Source organism: Rhinolophus hipposideros (genome assembly GCF_964194185.1).
Source record: "Rhinolophus hipposideros genome assembly, chromosome: 21".
Lineage (NCBI taxonomy): Eukaryota > Metazoa > Chordata > Mammalia > Chiroptera > Rhinolophidae > Rhinolophus > Rhinolophus hipposideros.
Window position 1 is genome coordinate 33,397,288 of NC_138067.1, and position 26,271 is coordinate 33,423,558.

General features: G+C 56.4%; 2 protein-coding genes across 5 annotated transcripts in view; both read right to left on the bottom strand.

Moving 5' to 3' along the window:
* Positions 1–2,715: 2,715 nt before the first annotated feature.
* PABPN1L (PABPN1 like, cytoplasmic) lies at positions 2,716–5,465 on the bottom strand (the record flags this gene model as incomplete). Its single annotated transcript, XM_081031484.1, has 6 exons — positions 2,716–2,862; positions 3,451–3,538; positions 3,654–3,760; positions 4,289–4,356; positions 4,669–4,807; positions 5,220–5,465. 6 exons carry the CDS (start codon positions 5,463–5,465, stop codon positions 2,716–2,718), a joined length of 795 nt encoding a protein of 264 aa, XP_080887610.1.
* Positions 5,466–12,079: 6,614 nt separating this feature from the next.
* CBFA2T3 (CBFA2/RUNX1 partner transcriptional co-repressor 3) overlaps positions 12,080–26,271 on the bottom strand; it is a 58,108-nt gene continuing 43,916 nt past the window's right edge. For 3 of the 4 annotated variants that reach the window (XM_081032180.1, XM_081032179.1, XM_081032177.1), the window contains 7 exons: positions 23,494–23,675; positions 22,624–22,847; positions 18,782–18,867; positions 17,964–18,162; positions 17,357–17,425; positions 15,640–15,830; positions 12,080–14,393 (listed from right to left, as the gene is read on the bottom strand). In XM_081032180.1, coding sequence (XP_080888306.1) covers positions 14,103–14,393; positions 15,640–15,830; positions 17,357–17,425; positions 17,964–18,162; positions 18,782–18,867; positions 22,624–22,847; positions 23,494–23,675 — 1,242 coding nt within the window. In that variant the 3' untranslated portion in view covers positions 12,080–14,102. The remainder of the gene's footprint in view (positions 14,394–15,639; positions 15,831–17,356; positions 17,426–17,963; positions 18,163–18,781; positions 18,868–22,623; positions 22,848–23,493; positions 23,676–26,271) is intronic. The other variant, XM_081032178.1, reaches the window with a different exon arrangement.

Genomic DNA, 26,271 nt, shown 5'->3' on the forward strand with positions numbered 1-26,271 from the left:
AATTTTTTAAATTACACAAATAAAAAGATAATCAGGAGGGTGTTAAAAACACAAGTGCAGGTGGAATTGGAAAACCTAGAGTAGGGCTGAGAAGTACCAACCAGCAGGTGTTGGTTGTGATGCTAGTGGGCCGTAGGCCGCTGTCACACAGGATTTCTTCCCTGCAGTCCATGGTCGAGGTTTTAGTAGTGATCTCTGCTGACTGAGTGGTGACTCTGCAAATTAAGTAGGGACTGCAAGTTGGGACTCCCAACATCCATTGGATTCAGGTGGCAGGTGGAATACTCTTCCTTTTTCATTTTTCCTTCTTCTTGCCCAGAACTTGGATATGATGGCTAGAGCTCAGACAGCCATATTGAGAACATGAGGATATGATTTATCCACCAAGAACGGGGAGCAAAAAGTTAGCAGGAGCCTGGGTCTTTGCTGTCATACCAGCCCTGAGCTATTTGTGTTCAGCAATTTTTTAATCTGCTCAGGTCTGAAATCCACGGGAAAGGAGGGAGTCCTGGGCCCAGTCTCTCCTTAAAGTGGCCACACAGAAGGGATCAAGAAAATGCTTCCCTAAAGGAACTACTTGGGGTAGAAGACACAGTGGGACCTTACAGAAAAGCCAGCATGCACAATGAGTCCATCAAGACCAACACATAACTCCCCTTACTGAGGAGGGGAACAGCCTAAGGGGTTGAGCAGGTAGGAGCTGGCGGCATCTGCCTGGTGCTATGTAACCTGCAGCTCAGGGAACTACACCTGGTGGCATGCCTCTCCTGCAGCCCCCCTGCTCATGGTCCTGACCACGCAGAGACCCCACGGCCAAGCCTGGCTCTGCCCTGAGCTGCTGCGTGGCCTTGGCAAGTTTCCCTAACAGCCCTTCTACCCACCTTTTCACTAGGAAGGAGGGGCGTAAAACAGCAGAAGTTGAATCGCTCACCGTTCTGGAGGCCAGAATCAGGAATCCAGGTACAGCAGAGCAGGCTCCTTCTGGAGGTTCTGAGGGAGGATCCATCCCAGGCCTCTTCCCAGCTTCCGGTGGTTGCCAGGGCTCCTTAGCTTGTAGACACATCACCCCAAGCTCTGCCTTCATCTCCGTTTCCACATCATCTTCTCTGTGTGTTGGTGTCTCATAGATCCAGTGCGTGTCATTTGATCGAGGGCCTACTCAGATGATCCAGGATGATCTCATTCCACCTTAATCACATTTGCAAAGACCCTTTTCCAAATAAGGTCCCATTCACAGGCCCTGGAGATTAGGATGTGGACATATTTTTGGGGAGGGCCATCATTCACCCTACTATAAGAGCCAACCAGGTCACAGGGGAGTGTGAACTTGGCCTGAGGGAGGAAGTCAAAGACGCATGTCCGGTAGAGCTCAAAGAGGTGTCCCATCCTCCCCAGAGAATGCTGTCATTGCAGGTGATGGAGAAGGGGGACCAGGGACAGAGACAGGGACCAACCCACATGTGGGCTAACTGGGTGGCCACCAACCCACCTGTAAATTAAAGCACAGAGCAGCTCTGTTAGAAGCTTAAGGAACCAATAATCAAATAAGCATAACAAGGCAGAGTTCCTTTAGAAAAGTGCAGGGAGAGTTCATTAGCAGTTATTTAACACTAGAACACAGTGTGTTTGTACTTGGCCCCAGGCTTCTTTCCCAGCTCTTAGTGCAGTTAGGGGATAGACTACACACTGCATCCTCAGGGAGAAAGCCAGGTGTGCCTGCTTCAGAGAGCACGGCAGCCAGAGTACCCAGTATGGAAAACTCCCCTCTGCTTCCTGAACTTCTGAGGAGGCCAGGCCTTTGCCCGGGGCCCCAGGTGCCTGTCCTGCAGTGCCTCACACCACAGTGCCTCACAGGGGAGGACATACGAAGGCAGGTGTCTGAGTCACTTGCTGTGGGGGAAGCGTGTGCCCTGAAGGCCAGCAGACCTAGGTGAAGACACCATTAGCCTCTACTTCTCTGTAGCACAGGGCCAGTGGTGACACTGCCACACAAGCCCTAACACTGCCCGCTGGTTGTTAGCTGTGAAATGAGGTGGAAGCGAGTCTCGGCCCCACAACCACATCCCATCCCCCACCTTTCTCTGTAGAGTCTGCACCTGAGAAAGACAGAATGAACGCGTATCCCAGAGAGACGCATAAAGGGAGGTCTATTGTCATGTGCTTTTAAAAAATATTCAAATTTAATGATTTATGCTTTACCATTAAAACACACATTTCTATTTTTCTTTAAAAGGAGTTAGTCAATGAGCCCCGAGTATGCCAACCCCAAGCTGAAGCAGCACTGCTTGGGCCTCACCTGCCTGAAGCTTTGCCCAGTGCCCTCCAAAGCCCCAAGTAGCATTCTCCTGCCAGGCCCACACCTGTACCCAGCTTAGTGACGTGGTTTTAACCGTGGGGTCTGGGCCATTGTGCGAGGCCCTGGTGGGCCATCCTCCTATCCGAGTGAAGAGGGGAAGAATGTGGGGGCAGCTTTCCACTGGCCCCGAATTTCTCCTCTGGCTTCAAGCTCTCCTGTCTACCATGCCGTATGACCCCGCAGCACTCCAGACCCGCCCCCTTGGAGTAAATGGTCCCATGTGGAGCACAGCTGCATGTTCCGGATCCAGCCCTTCTTTCAGTACGGTCAATACCATGGTGAGACTCTGCCACATCCCCTGTGCAAAGAGAGAATGGGAGATGAGTGCCCCCCCAGGGCTGCGCCCTTCCCATCTGCACTCACCTGTTCCGCCCTCGTGGTCTGAAGCGGGCCCTGCCCTGGAGACTGCTGTGGGGGAAGGGTGCTCCCCTGGCACCTGGGTGTCCCCGCAGGCCCCCTCGGTCCGTGGAGCTGATCCCTGGTAAGTTGGTCCTTTTGGGCAGCACCTGAAACCAAAGGCCAAGTGGCCCAAGACTCCTGTTCTCCCATCCTCCGCCCCCATGCAGCCTAAATCCCCTCCCTAGAGTAGAGCCCAGGGCGAAAGCTGCCTCCAGGAAGGCTTCCTGGGTTTCTTTGCTGGAGGCTCACAGTCAGGTGTGCTCAGTCCCTAGAGCCCACCAGGCTCTCGAGGCCCCAGGGCATGGGGCCTCCCAAGGCATCAGACCCTAACCTTGTTCTGGACTTTCTCAAGATCCCCATTTAGGCCTAAACTGTCCAGCCACATCTTTGGTCTTGTAATATGCCCCTGATGAACCTATTCCCCTACAGGGGGTGGGGTCCAGCTTGGGAGGGGAGCCTCCTCAGAGCCACACCCAGGCCAAACCCCTGGGGGTCTGAGTGCTTCCACCCAGCCCCTGCTGCCCAGCAGGTGTGCCCAAAGACATTGGGAGATTGGAGATGGGTCAGGCTAGGCAATTCCCTGTGCCTGCATTTCCTGGCATCTCGGGGATTAATGGGTTAATATAGAGAAGCTCAGAACAGAGCCCACAGCGCCCCACCTAGAGGTGCCCTGGTGACTCATGGGGGACAAGCACCTTGATGACCCGGCCTCGGAAGATGCTCTCATCCAGATCCACAGCAGCTTGGGCTGAGCTCTCAGTGGCAAACTCTATGTAGGCATAGCTGGGGTGGGGCAGGGACTGGTAAGCGCCCAGCCCAGGTCACCCATGCCGGGCAACACTCTGGGGCACCCAGTCCCCTCCCCTGAGGGGACCCTTCCCCTCGGCCCTGCACTGACCCTTTGGGGTGTCCGGAGAACTTGTCACACAGGATGGTGACACGCTGCACCTCCCCACAATGGTTGAAGTAAGCCTCCAGCTCCTCAGCGGTGCCCCCGTAGTCCACCTGACACAGGCATGGCCCTGGTGTTGGGGGGCTCCTGCAGAGGCCTCAACTTCCAGGGGCCTCCTGTACCATGCTTTCTTGGTAGAGAGCGGTTGACTGGACCCCAGTGTGTGGGTGGTAGTGGGGTCTTCTGATTCCACCCCTGCTGGGGGTGGACTGGAGACTGAGATGAACATGAACACCCCCACATGTTAGGGGACCCCCCCCCATGTTTATGTGGCCTGTGCAGAGAGTGTGTGGCTTTTTCAAGTGGAATTCGTTGCCAACGATTGACCAACTGGGAGATGTCGTGTGTTAATCCTGGCTTCTAGCTCATGGTGGGAAACCAGAACGCTTGCTGACACAGGCCCGAGGTCCCGTCCTACCTTTGTCAATGTCCCAGACCCCACCCTCCTGCTTCTCTCCTCTGGCCTCTGTGGCTTTGAGTTTGCCCCCCATTCATGTCCCTTCCTTTAATCCTCATAGCCAGGAGGAGGCAGCAGACCCAGGGTGCCCCCTGAAGGGACCCCATCTTCCTTCTGCACTCACATTGCCCACATAGATGGATCTGTGGTCCACTTCCACCTTCTCCACAGGAGTCCCAGGGCAGGGGCAGTCTGCAGAGAGAGCAGCCTCAGGAGGTGAGGGGTGGGGGCTTGCCTTGGGCTGGGGGCTCTCAGCAGCTGCTAATGGTAGGTACCTCACGTTTGTGGCTCATTCCTCACTCCTGGAGGAAGAGGTCACCCTTTGGGCCTATTCTAGAAGGACTTACAGCCGCCTGCCCGGCCAATGCTCCCTGTGAGCCAGCCCTTTCCCAACAGCATCTGGCAGCCCATCCTGATTTACAGAGGAAGACTAAGGGCTCAGAGCTGTGTGTCCGAGGACTCGGGGGCCCACCAGCCCAGGGAAGGGGGCCTGCTGGCTCCTACCTGTCTTTGGACTCAGCAGCTTCCAGGCCAGTATGGCCCCAGAGCCCTCCTCTTTTCCTGCCTGGCCCTGCGTCCTGGGTAGCTGTGGCCGCTGGGCCTGCTCCATGGCCCACAGCTTCAATTTGATGGCCTCCAGCTCCTGTTAGCACGCAGCCCCACGCTGAGCCCCAAGGAAGGACATTCCTAGGCTCCTCTTGAGGGAGGGCAGAGGGGGGCTAACCTGACCCCTCCTGTCCTCAGGGATGTGCTGGGGCTTCTCCCAGGGGAACGGGAAGGTCATGTGGACTGGGGCTACAGAGAAGTCCCTGTAATACTTCCCCAACACAAAGGCCCCTCCAGCCCGTGCAGGGGTGGGCATCCACACTACCCTCTTCCAGGCAGGGGACAGTGGCTCTCTCACCTCCAAGGTCAAAGCTCAGCAATTTGTGTCCTGTCCCTCCGCCCACCCCCAGGCACAGGGGCCCTGAATTCCCTGGCCAGCCTCCGCCCAATGCTCCGCCCCTGGGATCCACGAGGCTGTTACCTGGTGAGGCTGTTACCTGGTTAGGTACCGGGTGTTCGCTGTCCTCACTCTCCAGTAGAGACAGAGGGAAGCCTGTATCTTTCTTATCTTCCTCAGTGTCGTCTGCTTCCCAGGGCTCCTCCTCCTCCTTCCTGTCCCCACACCCTGGCCCCAGAGGGGTCTTCTCAGTCCAGCTGCAGGCGCCCCAGCCCTGGGCCTCAGGGTCTGAGGAAACCCTCTGGAGCCAGGCCTCGGTGGGGGGTGGGAAGAGAGCACGGCTGAGGAAAGGCCACATGGTAGATGAGCAGGTAGGAAGGAGAGACCTCCACCACTCACCCGCACACCAGCACCTACTGGTGCTCTCCTGGGGTTTTAAGCCCTCCCCCAGGTCAGCTGCTTCCACTAAGCACTTAAAAGTCTTCCAGCTGCAGCCAAGCTTCCAGCCCTGGCTTCTGGGCCCTGAGGGTCAAAGGCTGTTTCTTTACTCCTGGCCCTGTCCCCTTCCTCACGGGGTAGGCACCTCCAGGACACTCAAGGTGGGGAAAGAGGAGTGCGGCTGGGCTGCGGGGAAGCCTGGGAGAGCGTCCCCTATGTGTCAGCTCAGCCAAGCCTGCCTTGAGGCCTGAGCTAGGTGTGGTGACAACCCAGGAAGCTCGCTGGAATCCCCATTCCACACAACTTGCTCAGTATTATACCTTACTGAGTGGTAGACAACTGTTAGGATGACATGGGCACAAGCAAATTATCCAAGTGTGCAGAAGTCAGAAGGATGGCATGTGGGTTCAGAGCAGGCTTCCTGGAGGAGGTGGCATTTGAGCCAGCCTTGATGGACTGGGTCAGGCAGAGCTGTGGCCAAGACAGCCTGAGCAGAGGGAACAGCTTGGGCAAAGGTCTGGAAGGGATGAGGACCAGATGGGTGCCTCGGGAGCAGAGGTCTACCTCTGTCCCTCCTCCTGACCCCCCAGGGACTCAGGAGATCTGCCCTCGCCTACTCCCATTTTGGACCCTCTCTTAGGTGAGAGCCATTTAATGAAGCCAATATCCTGCCCTGGCCACAGGGCCAAATGGTTGAAGTTGAATTATGTGAAGAGAAGGCGGTTCATACTGGGGGCTTGAAGGCAATTTGTAAAGCCTGCCTCTGTTGCCTCCACTGCTCTTCTCTTGCTGCCCACAGAGGGCAACTGAAGGCCTGTGTCCCTGTGTGCCCTGGTCTCCTGCATCTGTCTTTGCCTGGCTCAGTCTTGGTGGAGTTCCTGTTGTGCCTTTACTGTTGTGACCCCTGACATGTTTACGGGGGACCTCTCTAGCGTGTTTGCCCACCCCAACCCAGAGCCCACCCCCAGGCCACAGCACGTAAGTCAAAGTTGGGCCAATTGGGGTCTCTTCTCTGGAAACTTGGAATTGGGGGCCCAGGTGTGGGAAGAGTTCAGGCCACAGTAGAGCTGGACTATGAGCCCAGAGCTGGAGCAGCATTCCTCTCCTGGGGTTGTGGGTGTAGGGGGATGAGGCATGTGTCCTGGAAATGGGGAGACTTGTGGCTGCCACTCCAGCTTTGGGAAACTGAGATCCCCTGCCTCTTTGCCTGACTCCCCCTTCCCTTACCCCACTCGGCTCTGTTATCACCTCCATGGAGGCTGAGCTGAATACTGCATGGTGTCCCCTTGGCCCCCAAGGGATGGTGGTCTCCAGGCAGAGTCTCATGGCCCCAATCGTCTGTGCCCCGGTATGTGCAGGCCTCCCAGCTCAAATGCAGGTCCCTTCTCTCTCCCCTTTCCATCCCACACTTACATGTAAGGACTCCAGAGGGCGCTATTGCCCCTGTGCCACTGCTTCCAGGGAAACTCCCTGATTGCTCCTCCTCCTTCTTGTGGTGACTGCCCTGTGGCCTCGCCCTCTGCCTGTCCCCTGTAAATTATACATCCCCAGGTCTCCCCTGGCAGGCCAGAGTGCCTTCAGGGTAGCGTCCATGTCTGCACTGAGGAGAAGGCCTTGGTCCCAGGCTGGCTGGACAAGGATGGAAGTGCAGCCACCGTCTGTCTTTCTCCCCCAACACAAGGCAGTTGGTACGCTCCCTACTGTGGTTCTGAGGCCCCACGGAGGGTCTCTGGGCCTGGGCCCTTCCCTCTACTTCCATGTGGGAGGCAGGGCACTAAGTTGAGAGCTGCTGGACTCAGGCCCGGCCTCCGGCAGCCTCCCTCTGAGCTCAGACTTCTGCAATGGAAAAACGTTGTCATCCCACACTATGCCGAGATTGCTGACACACCAGGCCCAGCTGGGGCTCCCGCCAGCCGCCTGGCATGGGGACAGCCTCGCCCCCACACTGGCCTTTCCAATGACGCCTTTCAAAATACACCATGTTCCAAGCCTGGGCCTGAGTATTAATAACACCCCTCCCCCAGGGGCCACCAGCGAACCAGGAGCTCTGAGTCCTGGGCACCCAACCCTGGACGGGACCCGCCCTGGGAGCAGGGACACCATGGCTAATATCCTGGCGACTTCGGGCCAACGTGTCCCTTCCCTTGGTGTGCACCCTCAGGTCCCACGTCCACCCTCAGGGTCTTGTGGGAGGTGCCTAGCACTGCCAGAGGCACTGGGGCTTGGAGCCCATGGGTGCCATCTGGGGTCCAAGGTTGTCCAGATCACCTTGAGGACACAACCTTTGCAAGTTGACCCCACTTGGCAAGAACATAAGAAGCTGTGGGTGGACTAAACAGGCGGTCATCTGCCCACATCCCAGTCACACGCCAACGTATGTCACATGGCTGTTCACCCCCTTGGGGCAGGGCCCTGTCTTTCTTGCCTGGAATTGAGAAAGCCCCCAGTACATATTTGGTGAATCAGTGTGTGAAACGGGGCTCAGCGGAGTTGCCTGGAACCCAAGGAGAGGCAGAGCCGTGATGGCAAACGTTGGTTTTATTACACGACACAGAGGTAACTGGTGACCTGAACTGTAACGTCTTACAGCATTTAGGTCAAACAGAGTACATCAGAGGACACACGACGGGGACAGCATGCCATGGATCCTACACAGCTTCGAGGAAAACCCGTTACAGGAAAACGACCCAACACTCAAGGTCCAACTCCTTTAGGGGAATTTAAAAAAAAAAAAAAAAGGAAGAAAGAGAAAGTGGAAAATCAATGCATTCCCCATGAGGTTGTGCGAGGCTGGGCTCTGTTCCCACAGCCCGACCCCCTCGGCCTGAGGACACAGTGGGGGAGCCAACAGCAGGCATGATTGGGCCCCTTGTCCAGATTAGAAACAATGGCGCCCAATGCCTTCATTCTAACATTTAAAAACCAGGATCCAGTTTGAGTTCCAACATTGCATTACTGCTACAAGGGGTCTTTGGGGTAGCACTCTAGGGGCTGGATGGATTGAAACAAAAGGAACAGAAGCATGCAAGGTGGAGTTTTCTGGAACTTTGAGGGACCAGTACTGGTTGCTGTCACAGACACCCAGTTCCCCCGGGCCTTATCTATGAGGTGTCCAGGGAGAAGATGGATTCCCCAAGGTCCAGCTCCTATACCAACTCTGCTTTCCTTGCCTTCCTCCTCTCCTGCCAGCAGGGCTGTAATCCGGGGCCTTGATTCCAGCCCGTTTTGGAAAATGCTCTGTGTGGTGAGAGAGCCTGGAGGCCCAGGGAAATGGGTCATTGGGGCTGGGGAAAGCCTCTAGGGTCCCAGGAATACCCACCACCATAAGCCCAATTCAGCCTGGGAATGGCCTAGTCCTGCATCATCCAGAACTCTCCAGGGCTAATTTCCAGTTGTCCAGAACCCCAGGATGGAATATGAGAACGGGAGTGAGGCAGCGTAACCATGAGCATCCCAGGGGAAGAGGGGCTCCAGATGCTGGTGTCTGAGAGGCCAACATTGGGTTCTTTCTTCCTCTCCCCCTCCTTCCCTGGGGACACTTCCTCCCAGCAGTGACACCTGGAGACAAAGAGAGAAGGCAGCCCTGCCCCACAATAACAGGGTTTTGCCAAGGAATGTGCTCACCCTGACTGGTGGCTCTGGTCACAGGGCCCTGAGTAGGTGTGTGGGCCACCTCCCAACTCGCACTTCTGGCCCACGGCTGCCGCACTTGCCAGGTGGTCCCAGACTGGTCGGAGCTATTGCTAGGACATTGGTATAATATGCACAAAATGCCTGCAGCAGAACCTTGTCTGTCCCTAGAGCAGGCATGGACCAATGGCTGGGGCACTGGGACGGGGGTGGCCGAGCCCACAGATTCCTTTAGGGCAGCCAAGGTCATGGAAAGACCCAAAACGCTGAGGCAGCTTTGGAATACTGAGGGGGTTGGTGGTGGTACTCTGTGTTCAGTGAGTGGAGAGATGGTTGGGTGGATGGGCTGAGGCATGGTTGTGTGGGTTAGATTGGAGGATGGATGGATACACACATGTATGGTGTGTACAGGGGTGGGTGGTAGAGAGACAGGTGGATGGATAAAAGGTAAGAGGATGAATAGGGGAGTGTGGGATCAAATGATAGTTGGGGTAGAGTGATGGATGATGGATGGATGGATGGGTGAGTCAGTGGGTGAATGAGGGGTGGGTGAATCAATAAATAATTGTAGGTGGGTTGAGGGGAAGGGCAGAATGATGGCTGGACCTGCTAACTAGAGTGGGCTGGGACAGGCAAGATGGGTGTATGACAGAGACAAGGCTTTGGTGTCATTTTGAGGACAAATTTGGAAAAATTGGCAAACAGGAAGAAAGTTAGGGCCTGAGCCAATCCCTTTTCATGTCATTGGGATGAAACCAAAAACAACACCCCTTACCCATGTCCTGTTTATCTCCCTCTGCCACTGAACCTCTTGGGGCTCTGATGAACGACCCCACCTGCCCAGCCCACAGCGAAGGGCAATCCCCTGCCCCTTCCTGGAGGTCGGCTCCCCTTATGCTACAGCCCTTACCCTGCTGGACCCCAGAGGCTTTCTCTAGCTCTCCTCTTTTCACCTGGTAACCCAAGGCTTCTCTGTGTTCTGGTGAGCCATGGGGATGGGGACCCTTTCTATTCAGATGGAGTCTGAGGTGTGTCAGCCTATTTACACATGGAATGGGAGGCACTGGTCTTTGCCAGCAGAATACCCCCTAGACACCACCTGGGGATGGTGACACATCCTAAGAGAAAGGCCAACCTGGGTCCAGGCTGGGAAACAAGGAGATGAGAGGAGGGAGTGGGAAAGGTCGATGCTTTTCACATGGGAGTGAAAGAGAGGGGCCTGGGTGCCAGCACTTATCCTGCTGTCCCCACCTGTGGGCTTTGGGTTCTGGCTGCTGCCTTCCTGTCATAGTTTTGGCCTCAGAACGGGAGAGGTAAAGCTGCTGTTTTGGTTTGATTTGGGGGGAGGGAGGCTCTGAGAGCAGTCACGTCTCACAGAGCGTTTGGGCCACCTGCATGTTTGATTTTGGCTGTGGACTGTGGAGAGGAGACCCTCACACGGGCACTGGTGGTCAACGGGGTGTAAGCTCAGGAGGTACCAGGGCAGGACAGCCTCTGAGCAGACAGTAGGAGGCTAGATGCCCTCTTTGCACAAGAAAGGCAGGTGCTTCAGGTACAGATACCGGTGCTACACAGACACTCATATTTAGCACCACCAGTCCAGCTCCCAAAGCAAAAGCTCTGCTCGCACCCCCTGCCCCCTCAAAGCTATTGATTCTGTGTTTGGTTCTGCTGTGAGGTCATTAGCCAAATGGGGCCTGAGCACAGTGATTGACAGAAATACCAGCTCCCAACGCATGGAAGGAGCTCCAGCACCTTTCTCAGGCCTCCCTGGGCCGGAGGCGCTGCCTGCTCTGGCTGATGCAGCCCTCACTGGACTCCGGATCTGGCTTCCTCATTGCAACGCCCCCACCCCACTTGCTGCCATCCCCTCACCCTGAGGACACTCTCAGCCAGTGGGGGATCCGTCCATGGGCCTGTAGCTAGCCCCTCATGCCAGGTTTCTGCAGCTCCCACTAGTGGTGGCTTCTTGGTGTATGGGATCTGGATGTGGGAACCATGCTGGGAAGACTTTCATAGTTGGCCTGAGGGCGCCATCTTCTCAACAGCCGGGGTGGGAAGGGCTGCCCCACCTCAGACCCTCAGCCTATAGTCCTTTCCTGGAGGTTGGTCTGGCCTGGATACTGCCAGCAGGCCAACATGCTAGTGTCCCTGGCGTACTTGCTTGTCCCCAAAGGGGAACCAGGAGAGGGGAAGGGAAACAGAGGCTGGCAAGACAAACCCGAGGCTCTTCAGGTGAGGGTTTCCTCCACGACTCACTTCAGACCATCGGCCTCAGCCCCAAGTCCTGACAGCAAGGACTTGAGTGATCAGAGGCCTTAGCCCTCCTCCCCCAAACCCTCAGCATACCCAGGGTAGACGCTCTCCAGACACCCCCGTTCACCAGCACAACCTTGTGGGAAGAGTCCAAAGGGGAGGCAGGCCCATTTCACTGCACATCCAAAACCGCCGTTTTAATAGGTTCAACGCTTGCAACAGAGGAAGACAGCAGGCTGGAAACACGACAGGCAGGCGTCCGCTGTCTTGACAGCCCGAATCCCAAATTGGTCCTTGCTTTTCTGAAACCCACAAAAGTAAACCTCTGAGAGGCTGACGGACCCACAGCACTGGGCAACGGAGGAGAAGGTGGCTGGAACGGGGAATTTTGTGGAGGATAAAATAGATCTATCTCGACTTTCAGAATTAGGTTTCCACCGTCAGGCGTGGTTCGGAATGGCACCTGGTCTGTGTCAACCAGGTGGGATCCTTCCTTTCAATACTCAAAGAATGAATTCTTACAACTCGGAAAAAAATAACAGCAAACAAACCCATTGCTCCCCGTAGGACCACAGTTCAGATTTCTTTGAAAATCGATTTCCTAAACTTTACATACTTTTGCAGTTTCTCTTAATTTTTTTTTTATTTGGCAAACATTTCTTCTTTATTATCATCATGAATATCATTATTTGGACCTCTGCAAGGACTATATACATTCACATTAACGTACACTATTGACTTCTTGCCTCTCGGCGGGGTGCCCCGGGAACCCCGGTTTCAGTAGCTGGTCACTGCCCATATTGCACTCCAGTCCTGGGAACTTCTCACAGCGATGCCAGAAAATGCCAAATCATGGACCATGTCTGCTGTTTGTTCTTCCATTGAGTACAGGTGAGAATTTCCTTACTCCTTTATTTCCTCCTTGAGATCGCTGGGGGAGTTGAGTGGGGTGGGGGTACAGAGCTAGAGTGGGGGGACCTCCCCCCTGAGGATCAGCTGGACAGAAACGGCAGGGTTATCCACAGCTGACCACATCTCCAAAAGGTGTGGTGAGGGCGGACTGTTCTTGTTTGTAGTTTTTTTGTTTGTTTTTTTTTTCTTTTCCTTTTTCTGCAAAAGTGTGAAGGAGAGTAGGTGCAAGGAATACTGGGGGTGGGTGGTGATGGGGCAAAGACGAGTTGGGTAGGGGGGCATTGAGGAGGGGGAGAAGAGGTAGAGGAGGAAAAACGGAGAAGCAGTCATTAAAGGCGCAGTTGCTGTCTCCTTGTGCTTTGAAAAGCACTCAAGAATCAACCCGAAAGATTGTCACAGTTTTGTTTCGGAATTATGCTCTCTCTGGGAAGGACATGTTAGCACTTTTTTTCACAAGTGGAAGAAATGAAATGTGATGAAAATTCACAGAGGGCGTGAGGACAGACGGAGTTATCTTCTGCACACGCTTACCACACGGCTGGACATGCCCCGTGTGTACACGCAGACACTCTCACGTACACGGCAGGTGGGGGGCTGAGGGCTGCATCGCCCACCACTCTGTGCCCAGTGAAGGCGCTGCCATCTCGTCGAAAAGAAACAAAAGTCGCTTTTTGTTGGGCTAAACCCTTCAAACCCCAATATCCCAAACTCCAAAAACAGAATCAAAAGGAAAGACCGACATCTGAACAAACCCAAGAGTGGAGGAAAACAGTGAAAAAAATACTTTGGCAGTGACAAACAAATTTTGGATTTTGACTTTTTGTGTTTGCTTTTTGGATTTCCTTTGGAACAGAGGTGTGTGCGGCGTCCTTGGCTGGCTAGCTGGCAAGGTAGTTTACAGGTATGTTTCCTTTATTAAAAAAAAAAAAATCCTTTTTGGATTTCTACTTAAAGCCAAAGAGTTTGACATTAAAGGGAAAAAAAAATCTGAAACCAAAAAATGCTTCTTGGGTCAGAAACTGAAGTCTTTCTTACCGTCTTTACCCAATCGGCCACATACCCTTGGGGTAGTTTCTGTGACACAGCGGCTCAGATCTCCGGCTATAAAATAACAGTTTTCTTTCTCCCTTTTTAATGAGGAAGGGGAACAAAAACCCATAGTTTTCTTTGTCCATTTCTGAATAGCTCTTTTTGCCATAAAACCTCCCAAAATTCTTCACTGAAAATATAAGCCACCAAACAATTAGTTTTTTTCATTAAAGAGAAAGTGTGTAAAAGTCATAAAGACAGAAGAAAGGAGAAGGAGAGGGAGAAGAAAAGGGAGAGGGAGAAAGAGAGAGGGGGGGAGAGAGGGAGAGAGAGAGAGAGAGAGAGGGAGAGAGAGAGAGAGGGAGGGAGGGAGAGAGAGAGAGAGAGAGAGAGAGAGAGAGAGAGAGAGAGAGAGAGAGAGAGAGAGAAGGAAGGGCAGTGGACCAGCCGGTGGTGCTCAGGCCCAGCGGCCAGCGTCCTCTCCGTCGTCTAAAGCTTGGTGGGAGGTTCTGAGGATGCTTGAAGAGGTTGTTGCGTGAGATCGTCAGGTAGCTGAGGAAGTTGCGTTGAATGCAGTTTTTGTTGGTTTTGTGTTTTCTTTTGGAGAGAAGCAGTAGCAGCAGTGACTCCAATGGTTGGGCTCCCAGGGCCGGGCGCAGTGTCCGGTGGCTGGGGCCTAGCGGGGTCGGTGGATGCGTGTCCGTGGGCTGAGCAGCGGGTCTGGGAGGGGTCAGCGGGGTGCGGCATCCAGAGGGCCAGGGGAGCCGGGGCGAGAAGGCCCCGTGGAGCCAGCTTCACTGGGGCTGGCGGCGCCCGTGGGCAGGCAGGAGCCCAGGTTGGCAGTGGCATCAGGCTGTCCAGGCACCGGGTCGGCCACCACGGCCCCGGAGCCCTGCAGACTCTGGCCGCACACGTGGTGGTGCTTTTCCCAGTCCTTGTGCTGGCAGAAGGAGCCGCAGTAGCGCGCTGCATTGCAGCCGCTGCATGTCTCACTGGCCTTGCGCCCACAGTTCCAGCAGCTCTGGATTGGGGTGGGGGGGAGGAGAAGGTCGGGGTGGTTCAGGGCTGGGCCACCCCAAATCCCCAAAGTACCCAGCCCAGCTGCAGAATGGGAAGTGTATACTCTAAATAAACCAGCTCAGACCCAGCCAGGGCGTCAAGTAAGACAAAAAGACCCGAAAGTGTTATAGCCTGTGGGGGGAAACTTGGTGGACACAGCCCTTCGGCTGGGCTATTTTGGGAGGATGGGCTCCCACTACTGTGTTGCACAACTCTGGCCCACCCCAGATAGATTCATGCGGGGTGGGACTTATAGGAACACAGGGTCCTCAGGAGGGCAAGGAGCCACAGCCCCTTCCCTCTCAGCCAGGAAGCCCTCCTGACTCACCAGGGCTCCAATACAGAATGTGGGGGTCCCCGGCAGAATAAAGACTGCCACACTCTGACCTGGGGTGAATGGCAGGCCTTCCCCTGCCATGGGGCCTCTGCTCCCTTTCCATGGAACTAGCCTAACTTGGCTGGCCATGTGAGCAGGGACACTGGTGAAGGCCCCAGGCTGTGGGACAGGGAAGCCCAAACCTGCCCTGGAGAAGGGCCCAGGTACCCATTAGCCTCCAAGGTCTCTAGGACCCCAACATCTCCTGCTGTCCCCTGCTCACTATGCTGGACCACACTGGCTTGCTCTGTCGTCTGCCAGGCATGCTCCGCCCCCACCCAGCCTTTGTCCCTGCTGTTCCTCCTGGGATGGCACTGCTCCCGATTCCTGTATGCTGGCTCACTTCCTCCAGAACTGCTCAGACATTACTGCTAGCGAGCTCTGCCTGACACCCTCACCCTCCTTTCTACACACGTCCACAGCTTGAAATGCCCCAGGCTTCATGTCCAAGCATCAGCATGAAAACAATCTCACATTCTTCCCAATTGTGTGTATGTACCAGGAGCTGAGGTGGTGCTTTAAATGTCACCTGGGGTCTTCATACCCTCCTCCTGCTGCCTGCTTTCACAGGTTAGAGACAGCCTGAGCTTTGGCATCTGCCAGCCTGGGTGTGAATAATGCCGCCAGCCCCACTTCCTAGGGAGTGACTGGGGCAAGCCTCCTCCCTTTTGGAGCCCTCAGTTTCCACATCTGTACAATGGGAACATCCACAGGACCTGCCTCACCAGTCTGTGTGGGGTCAAGAGAGTTCACAAGGCTGCCAAGGTCAGAGCTGGGAGGAGGCAGAGGGGCTCAGGACCTGGCGGTGGGGTGGGTGTGGGGCGGCACCTACCTCACTGGAGTCCTCCTGCTGGTTGATGACGGTGAGGGCATCCTCTGAGGCCTGCCGTCTGGCCTCAGCCAGGGCCCGCTCCATCTTGGCGCGCTCCGTGCTGATGAGCTCGTGGGCCTTCCGCTCAGCATCCGACACAGCTTTCTGCAGCTCAGACATCGCCTGCCGCTTCACCTCATTCACCGCCTCCTCTGGAAAGGACACTCGGCTGTGGTCACATGGGCCAGCTTAGATGGGTCTCCCGGGCCTCCCTGTCCAGGGCTTGTGTACAAAGCAGCATGTGTATCCCGCACTCGTGTGCAAACATGGTCATAGGGGAGATCTCCAAACTCACCCTCTCCTGCAGGGTTCTCAAACGCTAGCGTGCTATGGCACCTCGAAAGGGTAGGGGCCAGGCCCACCCCCAGATTCTCATTCAGGAGGCCTGGAGAGGGCCTGAGAATCTGCACTGCGAACAAGTTCCAAGTGATGCTGCTGGACTTGGCACTCACTCTGAGAACCACAGTTGTACTGTTTTGCCCCAAGGGACTGTCTGTCTTCCCCTGAGGCCCATCCAGAATCAGTCCAGAATGCCTGGGTTGGGGCTCTGCATTATTTCCCCCCAAAGCCTTCTATTATGTCCTCCACACTCAACACGTCTGCCCATTCACGTGTGAGGATTCAGAGCCTCACTGTTCTTGCTGTGGCCAGAGCATCTCCTCAGATTACATTGCACCCTCCAACACTGGAAACATCACGGCCCCCGGCTCGCACTAAACCAGCCCCAATGGCCTTTCAGACCTGCTTCAGTTTACCTGGCAGTGCCGTTCTTGCAGCATTGTATGGGGAGGCTGGGCTGGGCTTCAGCAGGGCTCCCACTGAAGAGGCTGAGACAGACCTCGAGCCTCCCATCCAGTGTTTGCACACTGTGTGCTGGCAGTGCCCGCTGCAGCCGCCTGCCCCCATGTCAACTGCCTGAGGTCCACATGGTTAGCAACAAAGGTCCCATAAGGTCCTGCCACAGGCCAGAGAGAGGCGAAGGGGACAGGCCCAGGGAAATAAGGGTCCCTGTCCTCCTGTCTAGGCCTGCCCCCTGCCTCGCTCTAAGCAGCTGCTGACTGTCTGTGGCCCCTCGGCCTCCAGCTATGGGCTGGGACCCTCCCTTCTCTGTGCTTTCAAATTCCTGAGATGGCCTCTCTCTAACTCACCCTTCACACTGAATCCATCCGCAAAGCCAAAGACACCGGGGATCCCATCTCTTTTCTGCACCGCCACCACCCCTTCTGAGCTCCTGCCTGTCTCTCTCGCTGCCCCCTGGCTCTGGCTTCTGCCCAGCCCCATCCCTAAAGTCCGTTCCCACGATGCAATAAATGTCCCCCACAGCAGTCCCCTGTTGCCGTGTTCAACGCTATGCCCAGAAGGCCACACGAACTCCAGTGCTAAGTGTCTCTCTCACGTATGTGTGTCTGTGCACATGCATGTGCATGCTGGGCCTGAGGCCATGCTTGCTCTGAGGCATGGTGCTATCCCCCAGGAGGTGCTGGGTGGCAGTCGTCCTACCCTGGATACTGAAAGCACTGTAACCCCGCTGGGAGCCCCATCTGCGAAGCCCTGTGAGCTTTGCCCTGAGCCGGGGGCCCAGCTGAGCAACCCACCAGACGGAAGCTCCTTGCAGACAGACAGGGCAAGAGGGTCTGGGTCCCAGCCCCCAGCTCCCTCTCCCACCACCCTCACTCACCAGCTTTCCTCCAGATCTCCTCGGGCATGTAGCTAGAGAGGGTCCTAGGCATGAACTCCCGGTGCACGTCTGCAACACAAGGGCTAGCGTCACACACAGGACGGGGTCACATGCTGCTGGGCCACTGGACCATGGCATGAGTGTGCTCTTGGTGGGGGTCCCAAGAAACCCATAGGTGGAAATGTTGTATCATTTCTGGGAGGAGGGCAGGGCAGCATCAGGAAGGGGAAGGCTCTGGAGCTGTAGACCTTGGACGCAGCTGGGAGCTGGGCCCAGCCTGAGCCTCTTTTGCTTTCCACGGTCCTCATCCAGGGGATGAGTGGAAAGCATCGGGTCCTCCCAGCTCTGAGCCCCTGGCCCATCAGAACTACGCGTCTGGGCTTCCTAGTGGGTCAGGTGATATCTTTGTGCAGAGCAAAAAAGGCACCTCTCTTTCCAGTGAAACTGTTTTGGGTGCTGTTTTATTGCAGCACCTCTATAAGGGGCCTGCTCTCAGGGGCACTGGCTCAGGCCTGTACCCCAGCTTCATGTGCCCCGCAGGCTCCCTGCACTACCCCTGTGCGACTCCCGCATTACTCCCACTGCCCCTTCCCCAGCCAGCACGCACCTGGCTGAGACCCCTCTGTGCCCGCAGAGCTGCTGAGAGGCCGGGTGGCGGTGGGTGCGGCGCCCTTCTTGGCGTCCTCAGCGTCGCTGTAGCGCCTGACCCAGTGGTTCAGCTCCTCCCGGTCGGCCTCCTGGCACCGGCGCAGCACCGTGAGTGACCGCCGTGTCTTCTCAGCCATGTCCATGATACAGTTCAGGAGCTGCCGGTGAGTGGTCGGGTAGCCTGAGTGTGGGTCTGGGGAGGTCCCTGTCCCACCCTTCTGGGCCTTGGCCAGCCTGCTGTCCAAGAGGGCTGGCCCTGGGGGACTCAGGCAGGGCTATGAAAACCCAGCTCCACCGCCTGGAAAGATCCCTGAACAGCTGAGGTGGGGCTGGAGATGGCCCACCGGTCTCTCCCTGGAAACCTCAGCATTGAGGGCACCTCGTTTGAATGCAGGGGGCTCAGGGACCTCCTTTCCAACCTTGAGGTGCGGTCTGTCCCGCAGAGCACACCCAGCCATCACCACCCTGAAGACCACACCTTCTGCCTGGGCTTCCTCCCAAAAAGGGAGCAGGGGTGAGGATGACCCTGGAAATGGTATTGAAGGGGTCCCACCCCCATGCCAAGTGACCTTCGCCTGGGAGACTCTCTGCAGGGGCAGAGAAGGGAAGGTTCTGAGGGGCTGACCAGAAGTGGAAGAAAGGCTGAGATGGTGCCTCCCCCAGACCCCGCCCCATGCCCCCCAGAGTGGGCACAGAGCAAAGGGGAGCCCACGTGAGCCCTGCCCCTGCAGTCCCACAGATCGCTGTGGCGCCCGTGTCCCTGGCCTGGACACTCACGTTGTTGAGGTGCTTCCATTCCTCAGCCCATTCTCGCTCTGTAAGCCTGTGGTCAATCACTTCCTCTGGCCGAGACCCGTGGACTGCTGCAGGAGGGGAGTGGTTGCTCATGCCCCACCCCACACCCCCCCAAACCCTGCCCCGTGCTCCCCAGGCCCCTCCACAGGCTGTGTCCACCCAGGTAAGACGGAGAGGGTAAAGAAGGGGACCCTGGGCACTGACCCTCTGCCCACTGCCCTAAAAGTGTCAGCAACAGGCCTGGCCTCTACTCAAGGCTCGGGAGGAAGAGGCGCTGTCCCCATCCCTTGCTCTGGCTTTGGCCATCCTTCCCCCACCTCCCTGTCTCCAAATCCTGTTGCTCTCACTCTGTCTGGCCCCTGCTGGCAACCGAGCTTGCCTCAGACCTTACTTCTGGAGCCTCACCACTGCTCAGAAGCCCTCAGGGCCTCCATGTGACTGCCTAGCTCCAACCCAAGCTTTACCACTTCCTCTTAGCCAGCTGGACTCCTGCATATCTGTGAAAGCCCGAGTCACAGGCCTCCTCCTTCTCAGAACTGGGCCCTTAGAATTTCTTGATCCCCGTGTATCTCTAGTTGTTTAGTAATGGTAGGTGCTTCCTTGTTTATTCTTGGTCCCCATCCTCCAACAGGCTGTGTCAGTACACAGGCAGGGCTGGCATATCCCATTCTCCTCAGCGTCCACTGGGCTAAGCTCTTAGCCCGGCAAGTGTTCCAGCTTATCTGCTGGGTCTCAAGTGAGCCGGTTCAAGTGTGGTCTTCTGGGAGACAGGGGGTGTTGGGGAAACCAGCAGTCTTGACGCTATTCCCTATGGGACCTGGGACCCCCATTTCACCTCTCCGGGCTTCAGTTTCCCTACCCTGCCTACCTCTGGGGGTGTGAGATGACTTTTAAGAAGGCACGTTGGTGGGGAGAGCCCGAATACAAACAGGCTCTGTGCAAAGTGCTTTATCCCTTTCATCCCTGCGTTGACCTCCAAGGGAGGGTCTGCTATCATTCCCAATTTATAGATGAACTGAGACTGCTTAAGGGGAAATGTTTGCCCAAGGTCAGCCTGAGCAGAGCTGTGCCCTCCACCACTGGCTGGTGCAATGGGGTGTCCTCCACCCAATCAGAAACAAAACCACCGTGAGCTGTGAAATAAGCACAAGTACAGCAGTGTCCGTTCCCACCAGGGCTCTTATGGTTTTTGACCCACGGAATGCTCTTACTGATGCTGTTTCGGGTGCCCCTGCTTGTATTGGGGGACCCAGTGCCTATGGATGCTTTTGGGTTATGGTCTCTCTATTTAGCCTTTTTCAGCCCCTAAGGGTCTTTTAGCCCCCGAAACCCAAAATGCCTCCCCAGATTGCAGCTGGGGTGGGAGGTGGTGGCCACAGTACACTGTCCACGACCCTGCCCTGCTGCCTGCAGAACCACGGCCTGCGCCCACGCCCCAACCAAAATAGTGGCTGAGATCTGCCCAACAGCTGGTGTCTATTTTTGCATTAGCAGAAGCGGGTGGGAATAGCACCTGCCTGACTCGGCCACAGGGAGCCAGACGCTGTCACCTGCTGCCTGGGCCCGGGCCCTGGAAGCTTCCGCAGGGTGGGGGCAAGGAGGCCTCCTTGTAGGGAGCGAGGCCTCTGCTGACCCTGCCTCTCGGCCCTCCATTGGTGCTCTGGGCCTCTGTCTCAGGGGTGGCTGTTTCTAGGTACACTGGGGGGTGGGGGGGGCCCTGGGGGAGGGGCTGATCTGTTCATCTCTTTGCAGTCAGGCAGATGTGGCTAGAAGACTTTGGGCATGTCAGTTATGCTCTCTGGGCCTCAGCCTCCTCATCTGTGTCACACATATCAGAACACATCAGGGCCCGCTGCCTTCAAGAGCTGAGTAATGAATATAATGCAAGTAAGAGGCGGGTGCTGCCCCCCAGCCTTGTTGCCACTATTATTAATAACAGCTGGGTCTCACAGCACCCACTGTGCACTGGGTTAACTTCCTCCATCCTCACACGACCCTGAGGGGTGAGACTTCTGAGAGACCCAGCCGACAGAGGAGGAAACTGAGGCACGGAGGTCACATGACCCGCCCAAGGGTGTACTGTGGGGGAGTTGTGGGAGCTAAAAGGACCAGGCAGTCCCAAGGCCTTGCTCTCACCATGAGACCTCCACTCCTCCCTTCAGTGGCTGGGAAGCGCGATGCCCAGCGTTCCTGGGACCTCCCTCATCTCTTCGCACTGCAGGGCTCACCCAGTGACCATGCTCTTACGGATTTGGTGTTCCTTTTTGTCCGGCTCCAAGAGCAGGATGGGCATGTGTGGTCAGTGGGGCTCAGTGAGAGCTCATGAGTCCTAGAGGGTGCCCACTTTCCCTCACAGTGCCCAGACACACCTGCGGGAGTGCCTTGGGGGCAGTAGGATCTGCAGCTCCTGTGACCTGGGGACCCCACATGCCAAAACTCGCCCACCCACCCTGCCCATAAATGGGCTCTTTCTGGCTGGCCTGTGCATACCACCTGCGATTTTGCGACTTATAGGAAATGAACATTTGGTCATTCCGATGACCTAAATATATTTCTTATATATGGTCTTCATCCAGGGTTCTTGGCTCACAGCTCCCCAAACCCTTGGAATTTCCTAAGTGTAGAGAGTAATAAAGGTGTCTTTTGTTAACGTTAATGAGGTGACTTTGGAACAGGATGGAGGCTGGTTGCCCAGAGAACCAACCACGTGAATAGAGGGTTGGAAGTTTCAGTCCCAGCCCTCACCTCCAGGGTGGGGAGGGGAGCTGGAGGTTCAATTACCAATGGCCAACGATTTAACCAATCATGCCGAGGCAATGAAACCTTCATGAAACCTCAAAAGTATGGGGTTTGGAGAGCTTCTGGGTTGAAGAACACGGAGATTTGGAGAGAGTGACTCACTCAGAGTGGGCATGGAAACTTCACACCCTTTCCCCAAATCTGTCCCTATGCAACAGGTAACCTAGTAAGTAAATGTTTCTCTGAGTTCTGGGAGCTATTCTAGAAAATTAATTGGACCCCAGGTGAGTTTGTGGGGAATCTCTGATTCAGAGTTGGTCAGTCAGAAGCGCAGGTGACACCTGGACTTGCGACTATCATCTGCAGGGGGGAAGGCAGTCCTGTAGGACAGAGCCCTTAATCCTGGGCCCTGATGCCACCTCCAGGTAGATAGTGTCAGAATTGAATTCGATTGTAGGACACTATTCTGGTGTCCACTTGCTTGGTGGTAGGTGGTAAGCACCGCACCATGTGGAAAATGGGCCCAGGACGTAATTTACTGCCCTTCCCCTGCCCTAACCGCAGAGTTCGTCAGCTTCCCCTTTCTTGTCCCTGGAAGGAGATGAACACATTTGTGCAGAAGCTGCGGGCGACTAAAGGCTGTGTGCCTGGCAGACAACCAGAGCCCCTCAAATTGAGTGGCTCCAGGTCCCCCACACCCCATACCTGCCCGCACCTGCCTCTGTCCAGCTGGAGGCCCCAGGACCAGGCACGTCTACAACCCTGTCCCTGGGGAGGGGGCCCCCGGAGCCCTCAGGGTAGGCATGTCAAGCTGCCTGCCCCCCAGATGGATGTACAGGAAAGATGGCTCTTCCTCAGCTGCTCCCCAGCGCAGCCCAGCCAGGGTAGGGCTCCCCTCTGGGCCCTGGGGCCAGCTCCCCACTCAAATCCTTTCTCTACACCCATTTCCTCTGCGTCCTTCCTGGACAGACACATGTACACAATAGCTCTCAGATGTCCTCCCCCCCACAGGCACACGAGTACTCCTGCCAACATGCATACACGTGCCCCCTCGCCCCGCCCCTGGCCTCCAGCACACTGCTCACTGAGTTGTCGGTGGCGCTCCCGCAGCTCCCGCGGGTCAGGGTGGCGGTAGGAGTCCCGGGAATGGTGGGCCAAGGCCATGTCCTCGAGGCGGTAGTGTGGAGGCGGTGTAGGGTGGGGCAGCCCATTGCTGGGGCTGAAGCGTTGGGCGGGGCTCAGGGTGCATGGTCGTTTGCTGAGGTGGTCAGGGTGCATTGGGTCGCGGTCTGACCCATTCTCTTTGGTCCTGGCCCAGAGAGCAGGTAGGGAGCCAGTGGTCACGGGACCAGGAGCCATGGGCAGAGGTCCAAGCAAGAAGGGTGAGAGGGAGACAGAGGTGGTGGGCAGAGAGAGAGGGAGAGACAGAGACAGAGAGAGATTAGACCAGTCCGCTGGGGGCCCAGCCTCGACTCCGCCCCTGGTGTGGAGGCTCCGGGGCCCAGTGGTCAACAGCCTGAGCTTCTGTCGAGAGAATGGGGAGAGGGAGACACCCTCTCCTAGCAGCAGGACAAGCACCTGTTTCTGTCACCCCACAGTGAGGGCCAGCCCAGGTGCCTGGGGACCTCAGGCTGCTGGATGATCAGAGTGCACATCTAGCACAAAGGGAATAGCCATAGGATTTCCTCCAGACAGACTCCTTCCTGCTGCTTTTCTTGTCCTCAGGAGGCCTCACCACAGCCCAACAGGCAGCCTCTCGGAGATTCAGCCTGTGCAGTGGCCTTGCAGGTAAGGCTGAGCTCTACCAGCCTGCTCACTAGCTGCAGGCGATAGTATTGACCTGAATGCTCTCAGCCCTAAAATAAGGGCGCCACCTGAGCTGTGGTACCAGAGGCAGCTCTAGACCCGGTCCCTCCACTGTCTCTCTCCCCAGCCATAGGAAGCCCCTGAGGTACCTGTCAGGTGTCCTCCTCTTGCCGTTCTCATTCACTTCCAGCAGGAGCTCCGAGGAGTCAATGGGGGAAGAGGCATTGGCATCCAGCAGGAGCTGCTCGTGCTGGGCCAGGTACTGGGCAGGGGTCTGCTTGGCCAGGCGGGCGCAGTGCAGGAGTTCCCGCTGCAGCAAGGGCAGGTTTGCCTGTGGTGGGGAGAGAGGGGGGTTTCTATTTGCTGCTGATGGAGTTCAGAGCACGAACGAGGGTGTACAGCTCCGCTCTGATGCTAGGCAGGGAGGCCGATGGCCAACCTCCCTGTGTGACTTTGGACAAGTCGCACGACCTCTCTGGATCTCAAGTTCCTCCACTACAACCTGGGAATGAGGGCAGGAAGGCAGGCTAGACAGGACTATGCCCCCTAGGGCACACAGTGATTTGGGGTACAATGGGATTCGAGACTCGAGCCCAGATCCTGGTCTCCCAGGCTGGGCCTCTTCCACTTTACCGAGCTCCCTCCCACGGTGGCATCTGGGGAGTGTAAGGAGGGAACCATGATGAGGATTCCTTGCCTGCACCCCATGTAAACCGTGTGGAGGAGGAAACTGAGGTTCCAAGAGAGGAAGTAGGCAGTCCCCCACACAGCTAACTGTAGATGGAGGAGCAGGGAGCAGGACTCCAGCGTGTCTGCTCCAGACCCCCATGTGTGCTGGTGGGAAGCCCCTGGTCTCTCACTTCCTGGAAGTTCCCAGCCTGGCCTTGAATGAAGCTTGGAGTTCAGACTGCGCACATTAACATGCCCGTATCATTCTGAGCAGTCACACAAGTCACCGCCTGTGGCTGTACCACCCATGGTTCTTATAACCATCAGGGATGGACATTGCAACTTGGTTTCACATTTATGGGTAAGGACACTAGGGTACAGGGGGTGAAATGCTATGTGGGGTCGGGTGGGGCACAGGATTCCAGCGCAGACCCTGCCTGTAACAACCGTGTGTAATGGCTATGCCCTCCTGCCTGTGCCCTGTCCTCGTTCCAGGGCCTCCCAGAAGGCACTGCTGGGTGGCAAGTGGGCTCCTCACATGCCTTCCAAAGAGCCTTCCGAGAGCCACTGTGGGGGTGTGTGTGTGTGGGGGGGGAGGCTGGATGGGGGCCCAGCGGCAGGCCGCTTGGGAGAGCCAGAGTTCTAAGTATTTGTAAATAAATACAATTCTCCAACTTTCTCATGGCGTTTTCAAAGCTGCCACATAGGCCTCTCCTGCCTCTGCCTCCCCAGAACTCATTAGCGCATCCACCCGGACCCGATCAAGCAGCCAATGCAGTTTTGTGCAGCAGCGCCGGCTGCCAGGCCTGTTTTTCTATTTGGATAGCTGAATGGGGGCCAGCCCGCCATCTGTCGAACACGTTAGGAGCATGAGCTGGGAAAGGAGGTCCCGGGAGGTCTGCAGACGCCAAACATCCTCCTCTCCCTTGATGGCCCCTCCTCTCCCATGCTGTGTCCCCTCGGCTGGCCCAGCAGGGCGGGGACAGCACAGGCAACGGCTGGGCGCTGTTAGGGCGGTAGAAACATCTGGATTCCTGGCCGGCTGGAGCCAGCTGGGAGCCGGGACCACGGGTGGAGGCTGGCCGGGTGGGGCCGCCTCTCCTAGCTTCTGGAAAGCCCCACCACTCAGCTATGCACAACGTTGGGCTCAGAAGAGGGTGCTGGGGACCCAGGGTCCCTGGGTGGGGGGAACAGGGACCCCAGCCCAGAAGGAATGAGTGGAGACTGTGGAGAGCCATGTCTCACAAATTCCCGTGGGGCAGCAGTCTCCACTGTGTCCCCAAAGGCCCAGGATGCCAGGAAGGCCTTGTCACTTCTGTGCTAAACAGACTAAACTGGTCTCAAAAAGCTCTCTGGATCCCAATTCTGCCACCTGAAGGTTCTGATGATGCAGAAAAGACCGGAACTACCCTCTTCACAGATGGGAACTCTGGAGAGAGGGAAATTGGTGTTTGCAGAAACAACCACAGTGTTAGTTGAGCTGACGACTCCCACGTAACAAGGATTTACGATGTTTCTGCTGCTTCGCCAAGCACTTCATCTAATGCCCACACAGCCTGCGTGACTGTGGGCCCTGTGGCCAGCCCACTCTATTCTGCTGTGTGATCTTGGGCAAGTCAATTTAAGGCCTCTGACTTCTGCCTCATCTGCAACTGGAACTGAAAAGCACCCGCTCCTCCCGCCCTGGGTGTAAGAGGCTCCTGTGAGCTTTGTGTGAATGAACACATCCATGTGAGGCGGGTTGTCACATCCTGGAGATCGGGCAGAGGACTGAGGCTGGAGTTTTGCAGAAGCCTACCGTTGGAGCTGAGGTTTGAGCCAGGTGGTTAGCCCAAGCTGCCCTCTCAGCCACAGTTCCTGCCTCTGCGCAGTGGGACAGCTCCAAGGGCTGCTGTGAGAGTGCGTGGCTGCTGCCCACACAGCGGGCCTGGTGCACTGTGAGTCCTTAGGAAGATGCCAGCACCATGCTAGCAAAGGTCACAGAGGGGGAACCATGTTGGCCAAGTGGGCTGAGCAGGGGGCACTTCTGCTGGGTTCCCCCACAGTGCTCTGCATTTTACAGCAGCCAGGGCTTCTGCAACATGGTGGTGGGGGCCGCTCCCCAGGCAGGACCATGGGGCAAGGCCTGAGCCTCATCAACAAGCCCTGGAAACAGAACTGGCTGCACCCCAGGAGCTCCACGTCACTGAGAGGAATGGACTCTGTGACCTTGACAGTCCCACGGCCCAGGGCCCTGGGTGGGATCCCAGGCTCCAGGC